The sequence below is a fragment of the Saimiri boliviensis genome, chromosome 10, assembly GCF_048565385.1.
Source record: "Saimiri boliviensis isolate mSaiBol1 chromosome 10, mSaiBol1.pri, whole genome shotgun sequence".
Classification (NCBI taxonomy): domain Eukaryota; kingdom Metazoa; phylum Chordata; class Mammalia; order Primates; family Cebidae; genus Saimiri; species Saimiri boliviensis.
In genome coordinates, this window is record NC_133458.1 from 59,408,834 (window position 1) to 59,423,125 (window position 14,292).

At 33.2% G+C, this 14,292-nt stretch overlaps 1 protein-coding gene across 9 annotated transcripts in view; it reads right to left on the minus strand.

Annotated features, from left to right (window-relative positions):
* PCLO (piccolo presynaptic cytomatrix protein) overlaps nt 1-14,292 on the minus strand; it is a 412,268-nt gene that overhangs the window by 88,229 nt on the left and 309,747 nt on the right. For 7 of the 9 annotated variants that reach the window (XM_074379337.1, XM_074379336.1, XM_074379334.1 and 4 more), the window contains exons 11-13: nt 9,386-9,494; nt 8,782-8,849; nt 7,210-7,424 (exon numbers count right to left, since the gene is read on the minus strand). In XM_074379337.1, coding sequence (XP_074235438.1) covers nt 7,210-7,424; nt 8,782-8,849; nt 9,386-9,494 — 392 coding nt within the window. Of the gene's footprint in view, nt 1-7,209; nt 7,425-8,781; nt 8,850-9,385; nt 9,495-11,118; nt 11,161-14,292 lie in introns of those variants that run through there. The other 2 variants (XM_074379340.1, XM_074379339.1) reach the window with 2 other exon arrangements.

The window sequence follows — 14,292 nt, forward strand, 5'->3', positions numbered from 1 at the left end:
GAAAAAAGAAAGATTCAAGATTCATATTTACTTTGATATATGTATCTTTTCCCTTATGTTTTTATTCTAGAAATGAGAGCAGTCAAAAGAAGAGAGCTTTATGCCAAGTCTTGTTCTGTAAAACAACTACGGAATAAAATTAACATAATCACTGGTGGAATTATGGAGGAAGTATTAAATTTTCTAGGCTATATATCCTTAATTAGTTCAGGTCATTTATTTAAAAAAATGTCCTTTATTATTAAAACTGTGTTCTGGCTTTAAAGGATAAACTGTTTGCTAGTTATTGAACAATTACATTTATTTAATAATAATCTTACGATTTATACTTCAAGAAAACCAAACTAAATCTAGAGAAATAAGTAGCATACAAGTTACTGCAAGTATTTATATATAAAATTTTCTTTTCCAGGTTTATTGAGGTATAATGGATATACAAGAAACTTAATATAATTAAAATATAAAATTTGAAGAGCTTTGACTTACGAATACATTCATGTTAACATCAATACAATTACGGTAATAAATATATCACTTCCAAGAGTTCCCTTATGTCTCTTGGCTTTTTTTCCTTTTTAAATTGTGAGATAAAATTGTATGTATTTATTGTGTACATGTTTTGAAGTATATACACATTATGGAATGCTTCTTATTTCTATCTTAATTCAAGATTAGGAGCTTCCTCAAATCAGATATTTTTGCATCTTAAGGCATGACTTATGAATCCAATTTTAGTTGTCCTGGGGTGCTGAACACAGTGAGATGTTTTAAATTATGAGGGTAAAAGAGCACGTCTGTTGAACACTGTGCTAACTACCAGTTCAGTTTAGTCACATTTCAAGATTAGAGCCAACTACTTTGTTTTCAATATGTTTTATCGTTGTGAGGCTGCTTTTGGTTGATTACCGTGATTAAAAAAAATGTGCTGCAAGAAAACTAGTGAGATTAGTGATGAGGAACAGGTATGTGAATGTTAATATCTAATTTGACTCATGGTTTGAGAAGTTGGGCAGCGCTGACAATGCATGCATTTCATATTGATATGATATGTTAATGTAGTTGTTAACAATGGAGTAAAAGAATGTATTTTATTTAATTTTATGTGTATTATTTTTCAAATAATATTAGTAAGTTTTGATGTTAGGATATAAATACTTATACAGTTGTTAGAACAAAATTACTTAACAGAATTGTCTTAGGTATTTTTTTGTTCCTAAGGGTACCATGAAAAAATTACTGTTATGGTCACCAGCCTTTGGGAAACCAACGATCTATTTCACCAGAACTAGCAAAACTAATAAGTACTTTAATTAAATTATTTATCCCATAACTTGGAGGAAATTATTAAGACTTTAAAGGTAGAATGAAGAAAACCTGATCAAAATATTAGATACAAAACTGCTTCAGGCAGAAAACTGATAATTTAGAAGACAAAAATTTATTAATTAGTTTAAACCAATTAATATGGTAAAGAATTAAGTAAAAAATTAGTTTAAACAAATTCATTATTTGAAATAGTTATATTTTTATGTATGTATTTTATCATAAAGTCAAGGTAATTAAACATTCTGTTAATTCAATATCTTACACATATTCCCCCCAAAATATAATTTATTTAATGTATACTCATATTTTATCTACATATACTCAAAAGTAATCATTTAAATTAGAATATTATCAATGAATTAATTACTAATGAATAATATGTAAAATGTTTAACATTTGTGTTGTAAACTCTAAATGTATAATCATGCTAATTTTAATTTAAATATTTTAGATTTAGTATATTCATTACATTAATAAATGTTATAATTAAATATTGTTAATCTCATATCTAATGAAACACAATTAAAACTATAATTCTTTAAATTATCTGAAGAATGTATGATATATTTGGACATATGTTACCTGATTCTAGGATATGCAAGCTTCAGACAATCACTAAATGTTTTTAATAATCTCTCAATAAAAATTTTTTAACATTGCAGGATTTGGAGAAAAATTTTAAAAAGTTTTGACTTTTATGCATACTAAAAGTTGATGGGTCAAGAAATATCATTGAATTCATTCATTTATTCAGCAAAAATGTTTCAAGAAGTAATTGCACTTGCCAAATGTTGAAGATAAACCAAATATACATATGTGAGTGTGTGTGTATATATGCATATTTATATATATGTGTGTGTATATATATATGTATATGTGTGTGTGTGTGTGTATATATATATATATATATATATATATATATATATATATATATAAAGTTGAATAGGTAATACCCTCTCTTCAGGAGTGTTAGCATCAACTGACTATAATTTTTCTATTAAAAATATAGATATGTTATATATATATAATCTAAAAAATCATATTTGATTAGTGTTAGTACCAATAGAGTTAAATAAGTTTACAGCAGTTATTTGTCACATCTTAAGAACTTCCAGGTGAAGCTATTAAGAAAACAATTGGAAATATTAGTCTATAACTCAGGAGTTAAAAATAAAATTGGAAATAAAAAGCATAAAAATTATGCTGTAAGGCACCCAATGACTAAGATTGACCAAAAAGAGGGTTTAAGAGTAAAATAAAACACAAGATTTTTGTCTTATAGCTAACATGATAAAAATCTCTGAAGTTCAAAATCTTTTAGTTTTATGTTTGAGGTTAAGACTCTTGGATTTATCTTGTGTCCCACCCCTTACCACAGTACCTAACAAGTAGTGCTTAAACAACTACTAAACGTATGAAAAATCTGAGAACATGAAAAATATATGCATCTACTCAACACAGTACTACAAATCCTAGCCAGAGCAATTAGGCAAGAGAAAGAAACAAAAAGCATCCAAATTGGAAAGAAAAAGAGGTAAAATTGTGCTTGTTTGCAGATGACATGATCTTATATACAAAAAACCCTAAAGACTCATCAAAATACTGTAAAGCTAATAAACAAATTCAGTAAAGTTTCAAGATACAAAATAAATATAAAAAATCTGTAGCATTTTCTACACTAACAGCAAATGATCTGAAAATGAAATGAAGAAGATATCATTTAAAGTAGCTATAGGAAGTAAAATACTTAATAAATTTAAACAAGAAGGCAAATGTCTTTGCACTAAAAACTCTAAAACATTGATAAAAGAAATTGAAGAAGACAAATAAATGTAAAGCTATTCCATGTTTATGGATTGGAAATAATAATGTTCTTAAAACGTCCATACTACCCCACATGATATGCAGATTCAAATGCACTCTCTATAAAAATTTCTTTGGAATCTTTGAACTAATAAATCAATCCTAAAATTCATTTAGAACCACAAAAGATCCTATAGCCAAAGCAATCTTGAGCTAAAAAAACAAAGCCAGAGGAATTATGCTATTTGATTTCAAAATGTACTACAAAGCTACAGTAATCAAAGCAGCATGGTATGGTCTAAAAACAGACAGACATATAGAATGGAACACAATAGATAAACCCCAAATAAATACATTCATTTGCAGTCGATTGACTTTCAACAAAGATGTTAAGAACACATAATGGGCAAAGGATAGTTTCCTTAATATGTGGTACTGGGAAAACTGGACATCTACATACAAAGAAATAAAATTAGACCTTTATCTCACATCACATACAAGAAACATCTCAAAATAGATTAAAAATTTAAATATACCACCTGAAATTTTAAATTATTAGAGAGAAACATGAGGGAAAAGCTTTATGACATTGGTTTGAGCAAAGATTATTTGAAGATGACGCCCAAAGCACAGGCAACAGAAACAAAAATAAAAAAAAAAACCAGAAGTACAAGAAACTAAAAAGGTGCATACCCAATCAGCTTCTGCTGATTGTTTCGATCAACAGAGTGAAGAGACAACCTATAGAATGTGAGAAAATATTTGCAAACCATACATCTGACAAGGTGTTAATATCCAAAATATATAAAAAGCCAAACAATTCAATAGCAGAGAAACAAATAATGTGAATTAAAAATGGGCAGAGAATTGGAATAGACATTTCTCAAAAGAAGACACAAATGACCAAGAGGTATATAAAACATCAATATCATTAATCATCGGAAAAATACAAATTAAAACCACAATGAGATATCAACTCCTTTCAGCCAAAATGGCTGTTATCCTAAAGAAAAAAGAGTGTGTGCTGATGAGAAAGCGGAGAAAGGGAACCCTTGCACACTGCTGGTGGGAATGTAAATTGATATATGCATTATGGAAAACAGTATGGAGGTTCCTCAAAAAAAATTAAAAATAGAGCTACCATATAATCCAGTGATCTTACTGCTGAGCACGTATCCAAAGGAAATGAGATCAGTATGTCAGAGATACCAACACTCTGCAACATTATTCGCAATAGTCAAGATAGAGTATCAACCTAAGTGTCTATCAGCAGATGATTAGGTAAAGAAAATATGTTACATATACACAACAGAATGCTATTTAGCCTTAAAAAACAAGGATGTCCTGTCATTTGTAATAACATGGATAAATCTGAAGGATATTATGTTAAGTGGAATAATTCATGCACAGAGAGATAAATGCCGTACTATCTCACTCATATGTGGAATCTAACAAAGTTGAACTTATAGAAGCATAGAGAAGAATGGTAGTTACCAGGGGCTAAGAGAAAGGAAGGATTGGAATAATGGTCAAAGGATACAAAACTTCTCTTAGGAGGAAGTTCAAAAGATCTGTTGTGCAACATGGTGACTACAGTTATTAGTAAATGCATTATATTCTTAAAAACTGTGAAACGAGTAGATTTAAAAGATTTTTTTAAGCCAAATACTTCTGAGGAATGAAGAGTAGATTTCAAGTGTTTTCACCACAAAAAACAAGTGAGATAATCCATGTTAATTAGCTCAATTTAGCCATTCCACAATGTATTCATGTTTCTTTTTTTTTTTTTTTAATTGTAATTCTTAGAATATTTCTGTGTGTTAGCTTGCTTTTTTTTTTTTTTTTTGGAGATAGAGTCTCACTCTGTCACCTAGACTAGAGTGAGTATAGTAGTGTGATCTCTGCTCACTGCAACCTCTGCCTCCCATGTTCAAGTGATGCTCCCACTTCAGCCTCCTGAGTAGCTGGGACTACAGGCGCATGCTACCATGCCTGGCTAATTTTTGTATTTTTTGGTAGGGATGGGGTTTCACTGTGTTGGTTAGGGTGATCTCAAACTCCTGGCTTCAAGTGCTTTGCCTGCTTTGTAATCCCAGAATGCTGGGACTACAGGCGTAAGCCATCACCTCCAGCCACAGGGACATGGATGAATCTGGAAACCATTATTCTCAGCAAACTGACACAAGAACAGAAAACCAAACACCGAATGTTCTCACTCGTAACTGGATGTTGAACAATGAGAACACATGGACATAGGGAGGAGAACATCACACACTGGGATGTTGGGGGGTGGGGGAGCTAGGGGAGGGATAGTGAGGGGAATGGGGAGGGATAACATTAAGAGAAATACCTAATGTAGATGATGGAGGGAATGGATGCAGCAAACCACCATGGCATGTGTATATCTATGTAACAATCCTGCATGATCTGCACTTGTACCCCAGAATTTAAAGTATAATTTAAAAAAACTAATAAAAAAATCATGCTGTACAGTATAAACATATATGTTTTATTTGCTAATTAAAAATAATTTAAAATTTAAAAATATAAGCTATATTGCATGAGGTTAACTGCTTAATTTAAAAAGTTGTCTTCAAACATGTTCAAATTATGTTTTTATAACAGAAATATCTATGAAACAGAATTTAGTATTAATTACGTTAGTATTTTAGTTGGCTAGTTTATGAATTATTTTTAAATGATTATCAAAATAGAGCCTCTCTAAGGTAATTATACAAAATTAGCACATAATTGCTTATGGTAAAATGTAGTTGTGTTAAAACTTACTTTAAAATTTAGTCTAACAGCCCTTGAAATAACTTTGTTTATGAAGCTTTTCTATATTTAGTTTCAAACAAATCATTTTATGATGCAATGATTAGGGTCAACCTGCTTTGTTGTTTGCTTCTGAATAAATGGATTTTTTTTTCGGTGACATCTGCTGTATTTTTATAGCTAAAAAACAAACTTTATTTTTTGATGTCTGGTCACTTGACCTACGCATATACAGCCTGTTCTTCCCATGTATCTCACCACACAAAGACAAACCTTTATTCATGTTTTAAAAAAGGACACCCCCCCCATGTATGTATCAACCACAGGGATAGTTTTTAATTAAGAATCAAATCTATGAGGGAAATTATAAATTGTCTACATTTCCTCTGCTTTTTACAAGGTTAAAAAATAATTTTATGTTCTTTTTAAATTCCCCAGCACTTTGAAACAATAGTATTGGAAGAATTTGTTTTGAATGAAGACTTGCATCAATAAAAAAATTCTTAATAGGGAATTGAGGATAAAGTTTAAAGTGGTGATAACATGTTACTGGTTTTCCTTGTTTGTTATTATCTTAAATTTTCTTTATTGCTGTGCCCTTTTTACTTTTTACTTAAATTATAAAATCTAATGTAATATGTATCTTGTGTTTCCAAAAAGATGCAAAGCTAATACTCTATATACAAAGCTCAGATTCATGCAACAACAAAGAGAACTAGAAAATATGAAGTATCAGACACATTTTTCAAGTTCCTCATAACTATGGAAATATTTTAAGAGATGTAGAAATACATCATCTCAATACATCTGGATCAGTTTTGTACTCAGAAGAGAAAAAAAGTTTCTTAATTTGATAGATCATCTGGAAATGAGAAATCATAAGAAAAATACTTTGGAAAATGCTATTTTACTTTTTTTTTTTTTTTTTTTTTTTTTTTTTTTTTGAGACGGAGTTTCGCTCTTGTTACCCAGGCTGGAGTGCAATGGCGCGATCTCGGCTCACCGCAACCTCCGCCTCCTGGGCTCAGGCAATTCTCCTGCCTCAGCCTCCTGAGTAGCTGGGATTACAGGCACCCACCACCATGCCCAGCTAATTTTTTTTGTATTTTTAGTAGAGACGGGGTTTCACCATGTTGACCAGGATGGTCTCGATCTCTTGACCTCGTGATCCACCCGCCTCGGCCTCCCAAAGTGCTGGGATTACAGGCTTGAGCCACCGCGCCCGGCCTATTTTACTTTTTATCTATGGTCTGAACAAAGAACTGGAAAGTAAATGAGTCGGAGGTCACGCACAACACTCCTCACCTTGCTGCTGCCGTGCTTCTTTTTGCTCACGGAGGGGGACCCTGGCTGCCCAGGGCTGGGAACAGAACTGGATCCTGCTGATGTAGGACCTGAATGAACATGAGATCCTTTTTCAACAACAGACGACAGGACCAGTGGTGACTGCTGTAGTGAAACCTTCTGGAGTTCCGCTGCCAACTGCTTAGGATCAACCCCTGGGGATTTCGCCTTATCCACTACAAGAAAATGAAATAGATTTACGTACTTCTCCATTTCATAGGTACTTAATACCATGGAACTATGTGCGCCCCAGGTGACAAAGGTGAAACATTACCTATAAAATAAGCTCAACTTTAAAAATGAAATTAACTTAATCGCACTTTTATGTATCAATTGCTAAGGAAGTCTACAAGGCTCTGGGAAGAGTGACATAATACTGAATTACAGAGGAAGAGTGAAGTTTCTGTTGCATCTTCAGAAAAATGTTTTCAATATTTTACATAGAGAATTGTTTGAATGATGCAATATCCTGTTTTATCCATCGGTACTTAATTTGTTTGATTAGCAGTTTTTCCTTCCTTAAATTGTACACAGCTCTTTCTCTAAGGGGAAAATTTCAGTGGGTATATTTACATTTACAAATGTATTAAAATTCCTCTAGCACTTGGTTTATTCTGTTTAGTGCAGCAACCCAGATTACTAGAATTGGGGCTGCAAGAGTAGGAAGTGCTCAAAAAAAATTTATTAAACATAGGAAATTTTTTTTTTTTTTGAGATGGAGTCTCACTCTGTCGCCAGGCTGGAGTGCAGTGGCGCAATCTCGCGTCACTGCAACCTCTGCCTCCCAGGTTCAGGTGATTCTCCTGCCTCATCCTGCCAAGTAGCTGGAATTACAGGCGTCCACCATCACATCCAGCTAATTTTTGTATTTTTCGTAGAGACGGGAGTTTCACCATGTTGGCCAGGATGGTCTTGATCTCTTGATCTCGTGATCTGCCTGCCTCAGCCTCCCAAAGTGCTGGAATTACAGGCGTGAGCCACCACACCCAGTCAAAAGTGATGTTTTAAATCTTACAATGAATCTAACAAATTTGTAGATTATATTTGTCATTCAAGAAAGATGTTAAATCTATCTCATCATGTACTTATGAAATTACATGTTGATTTTTGTTTTTTATAAAAAGGCAATGAGAAGGTTCAGGAATAAGTTTTTTTTTAAAACCCAGTTACTCTAAAAAGAATCAAGTATGCTCTAAACATTATGTAAAACCGAAAAGAAATGGCTCCAGGCATTACTTTCACAGGATGAATTCATATTTAAAGAATTAAAAGAGTGAACTCATGCAGCAAGGATTTTATGTGAACTTGTTTAAGGGGACTAACACCAAAATATGTATTTTCCCAGAATGTTAAAACTATAGCTACAATGCGTTAGATTTTGTCTATAATTATATATATATATGTAAAAAAATCTATAACTTTGTCCATATCTATGTTTATGTCTATATCTTCATCTACAACCGCATCTGCCTCTGTAACAACTTCTATGTCTATGTCTTTATTCACAATTGAAACTAGATTTCATTTACCTACCAGCTTTTGGTGGCTCATGAAGTTCCAGATGCTGGGGATTTTCAGAATCTGATAGCATATTGAGGTCCCTAAAAATTAAAACAAAACATTAAGAAAGATATTGAGGAAATCTGAGACAAAGAGCACTTTTTTCCAACTACCCTTAATCGTTTTCAGTAGGTAAATGAGAAGTGGTTAATGATATAAAGCAACTCCAAAGCATGCTTACCCTCCTAACCCAATATATATTTGCAATGCTGTTAAAAGTCAGAGCTGATAAAAATGATTATTTAAGGTGAAATCTTTATGAATTACATGTAAGTTCATTTTTAAATACACACCCTTGAAATCTAAATGGGTTCAGGCTTTCATTTAAATGAAGTATGTTTCAATAAAAGCATGAAAGGGAAGAGGCTGTTGACACAATCAGAAACTAAGTTAGCTGAATTCTTTCTATGCTTTAGGCTTTGATTTCAAACACGAGAAATCTATAAAACTTATATTCACTTTATTTTATAATTACAAAAAATCTTGCTAACTGGCAAAGGTTCCACCTTAACAATTTTAAATTAAAAGAGTCATGGATAGCCAAAAAATGGAAACAAAAAGATGGGGAAAAACTCACAGTCTTACACATATTTCTGCTTCCCCACTTTGCTGACTAATGATACTCTGAACTTCTTCATATGTTTTAGAAGTTAAGGGAATTCCATTCCATTCCAATACTTGCATCCCTAAAAAGACAAATTTGAATATAAAATCATTTGGGTGCTATTCTAGTCTGGCTGCATAGGGCATCAAAGACATTTATTTGCATTTAGAAGTCAACTCAGCACACCATTTCAGAAAGTATCAGTTCAGAGTTCTCTGCAACATTGATACCAAAACCATTATGCAGTTTGATCTCATTAACTTACCTGAATGCATAAAATATATTTAATACAACATGCAAAATTTTGCTTTTGAAAATCTATTTAATATTATCAAACGCATGCATTCTGTTCACACTGCCATAAAATAAATTATTGAATGTATATTGCTTAAACCAATTTTGTGTAGGAAAAAACCCCAAACAATTACAACCACCAATATAGTTTTCCCGTGGGGAGCAAGCTACTAGAATAATGTATTTGGTATTTTATAATGAAATGGGAGTAGTGGAAAAGTCATTTGGATTTCCTTGTGAAGCTCCATTTCAGAAACGTTGTAGCTTCTATATTGTCAGGATGAAACAGAATGCCACTTCCTGTCTTTTTCTTCACTGCATTCCAGACATTCCTGAATCAAGGAATAGCAGGAATGTTACAGGAAGGGCAGCTGCATGGGTCTGTGACCTGTGCACTAGTATAAGACCCTGAGCTCAGAAAGGCCTATGCTTGTTTTAATGCTCTGCTGCTGTCATCTTGAAATTCTTAATAACATTTGAACAAGGAACCCACATTTTAATTTTGCAATGGGTTTTGCAAATTATGTAGCTGGCCTGGTTTGGCCTGGTCAGGTCATTTCTTTTTTTTCTATCTAGAAAGATAATTTCATAGAAAAAAAGAAAAGTGTAACGTAATTAATATTACAACACTTTACATGTAGCTTCTTTGGTCCATTTGATATGAGCTGTCAAAATCATTGAAGGGTCTATGTACGGCATGATTCACACTGTCCTGATTCGTGGCTATGTGAATTGGGTATATAGTAGATTAAACCATCCAAGGTAGTGCTGAAATAAGTGTGAGCACTATCAACTTTATTCGAGAAAAAATGTCTGTATACCAAAATTATGCTGTTGAACCATTATTATTATTATTGTTATTTTTGAGACAGAATCTCACTCTGTCACCCAGATTGGAGTGCAGTGGCGCAATCTCGGCTCTCCGCAACCTCCGCCTCCCAGGCTCAAGGTTCTCCTGCCTCTGCTTCTCGAGTTGCTGGGATTACAGGTGCACGCCACCATGTTCGGCTAATTTTTGTATTTTTACTAGAGATAGGGTTTCACCATGTTGGCCAGGCTGGTATTGAACTCCTGACCTCAGGTGATCTGTCTGCCTTAGCCTCCCAAAGTCCTGGGATTACAGGTGTAAGCCACCGTGCCCAGCCTGAACCATTAGGTTTTTAATGAGCTTCACAGATGCCTATGTGAAATTACCTATTGATCATCATTGGCTTCAATGGGACATTCTAAACATGGCATGATTGTGTTTTTAAAAGTTTTAATGATTATGACATATGTTAGAAAGCATATTACCAGTTGCAATAAGTAAGGGAAAAGCTTTTACACTATAGTCAAATGGTAAAAGAAGTCCATAAAAAGGCTCACATAACACAAACAAGAATGACTTTTCTATAACTTACTCCAAGGAAACTTTATCTTCAGATGGGCCTTAGGTTTATTTCAACAATCCCAGGCTGTTGTACACACAAAATGAGAAAATTATGTAAAAGACAGTGATAACACCACGAAAGAAAAATATAGCATGCTGAAAGAGGAAAATAAAGCACCTTTTTTTAATAAGGAGGAAGAGCACTTTAATAAACAGATGATTTTGAATTCAATAAAATTAAAGTTGTTAGAATTCAGAAATTGCATTGTCACATTTCTGCAGGAGCACATACTATGAAATGGAATAGTCACATATTTTAATGCCTTTTCTATTGAATTTACCTGTTCGTTCTTTACATCCCAAAATAAAAGGGCAAATTTACAGAACATAATTACCCCATAAAATAAAAATAAAAATGTTTCTAAAAAACTAGTATGCTTAATAAAATTTCTGAAAAAAAAAAAGCAAAAAAACAGATAATTATTTTGCCTGGACAAACACCTGACACCATAACCTACATGATCTGCTCCATGCCACAATACATTCATGGAAATTCTTTCCCCTCACCTCAGTTTCCTACCCTAGTTGTTTCAGTGCTGCAGTTCAAAAGATTAGGTTAACTCTTTTTTTTTTTTTGAGACGGAGTTTCGCTCTTGTTACCCAGGCTGGAGTGCAATGGCGCGATCTCGGCTCACCGCAACCTCCGCCTCCTAGGTTCAGGCAATTCTCCTGCCTCAGCCTCTTGAGTAGCTGGGATTACAGGCATGTGCCACCATGCCCAGCTAATTTTTGTATTTTTAGTAGAGACGGGGTTTCACCATGTTGACCAGGATGGTCTCGATCTCTTGACCTTGTGATCCACCCGCCTCAGCCTCCCAAAGTGCTGGGATTACAGGCTTGAGCCACCGTGCCCAGCCCAGGTCAACTCTTTTATCCTGGCTCAGTGCCCGCAGTGAGACGGCATAGGGAAGTTGACCACTGAACGTAGTCGTTTAATAGTCATTCCCCTTTCTATTGTCTAATGTCCTACAAATTCTATGAGCCATATTAAAATAATGAATGATATACAGATATAACAAATCACTCCTTATTTATCTCAAAAGAGGTTCTAGTAGGTGTGAAAATTAAATATGGCCTTTCAAATATATATGAAAACTATTAGTTAATTGTAAAATTCTATAAATTATTTAAAAATCCATGCAAAAATTTGTTGAAAATCATGCTCTGTGGAAGTCCAACAATGTATTTTATCATTTAATAGGTTTGAATGTTAGCATTTTTAATCTCAAGACAGCTTTTTACACTGTGTTTTAGAAAGACTTTTCTGGAAAATAATACACATATGAATTTATGATATTTATTACATGGTACTATAAGTAAACATTTATGTTTTCTTTACATTTAAATTATTACAAATTTCAGGTATGAAAGTACACAGATGAGACTTCAATTATGTTCCTTGAAAGTAGCTATTTTAATAGCTTTTTATTTATTATTATTATTTTTGACAGAAGGTCTCACTCTTTCACCCAAGGTAGAGTGCAGTGGCATGATCTCAGCTCACTGCAACCTCTATCTGCCAGGTTCAAGTGATTCTCCCTCTTTAGCCTCCTGAGTAGCTGGGATTACAGGCACCTGCCACCACACCTGACTAATTTTTATATTTTTAGTAGAGACAGTTTTTCACCCTGTTGGCCAGCCTGGTATTGAACCTCTGACCTCAAGTGATCCACTGCCCTCAGCCTCCCCAAAGTGCTGGGATTACAGGTGTAAGCCACCACACCTGGCCTTTAATAGCTTTTAAGAGGAAATTAAGACAGTCTGAATTTTTGCTGAATATGTAGCAGTGATGAAAGGATTTGTTGCAAAGTCTCTTGCTTAATAGGCTACTAAACACAGAAAAGACAATAATAAGATAATTCTAGAACTTTAAAAATATTAACACAAAACATTCTCAAATTGCTTTTGTAACTTCTAGGATTACTTAATTTTGCATGTTCCTTAAATGGGCAAAGTTTACTCCTCGCTCCTTAATACAAAATTTCCTGTTATGTTTTCTTGATCTATATTTATTATTTACCATCACATTGAAAACATCTTAATGACTAAAATTATTGTTAGTCAAAAATCTTACAGATTACTCTATATCCAAACATATGCCACACAAAAGCTCATGACGTTTATCCATTTTATTCACTCTGTATGTATTTTTCTACTGCTTCATATGTAGTAGGCACTATATAATTCATCACCTTTGTTCATGTCTAACACTTTAGGACGTTATAAAAATTAATAAAAAATGACAGTCTACTAGATAACAATTGGAAATATCTAAGCAATTAGTAAAATAAAGATGATTCACAAAGGAGGAAGTTCCACAACTTTGCAAGTATGTAAAGAAAGCCCAGATTCATTAGTGATTAGAAAGTGCAAATTGAAGCCAGAGTATATTACCTAACTGTCATCATATTGGGACAAGTTTGAAAACCATAAAATGCCATGTGTTGATTGCACTGTAGAATTGGTGACCTTGATTTCAACAAGGAGATATTCTTACTTGATGGTTGTTCTGGTTTATTCTCTCTATAATGTGAGAATATCATGACTATAAGTAGATAAAACCACCTCTTATTTACAATTTATAAACATGTAATTATTTTAATGAGAATGCACATGAGTGCAACTGTTCTGGAGGGCAGTCTAGCAGAATGTAGTTATATTAAGCATATGCACATGCTATCAACCAAAAATTCTCTTTGTGGGTATGTATTTGCGAGGAGGTGGAGGTATTAAGAAAAATAGGCATTGAGAGTTTTGTGAATGCTCATGATGGAAATACTTGGCAGAGACTGAAAGAAACAGACCTTACCAGGTGTTAACACCAGAAAGTGGATACATCTTAAAGTCTTTGCCAAGTTAAAAACAAGTGAGAAACAGAATCTGACCTATTGGCCAATGTCATTTATGTCAATTTAAATAACATGCATACAAAATAAATCATTACATATTTTATGAATAAATATCAAGCATCTCATAAATTATTATAGTTGTTCACCAAGAGGAGAAAAGAATGGGAAAATAAAATAAGACAAAGGAAAATGAATGTGTTAAGAAGTGAATAAATGAAAAACACACAAGAGCAGACCTTGAAAAAAATAATAAAGGCCAAAACCTAATTTTAAAACGTATAGTATCAGCTACTTGCAATTTGTTTGCT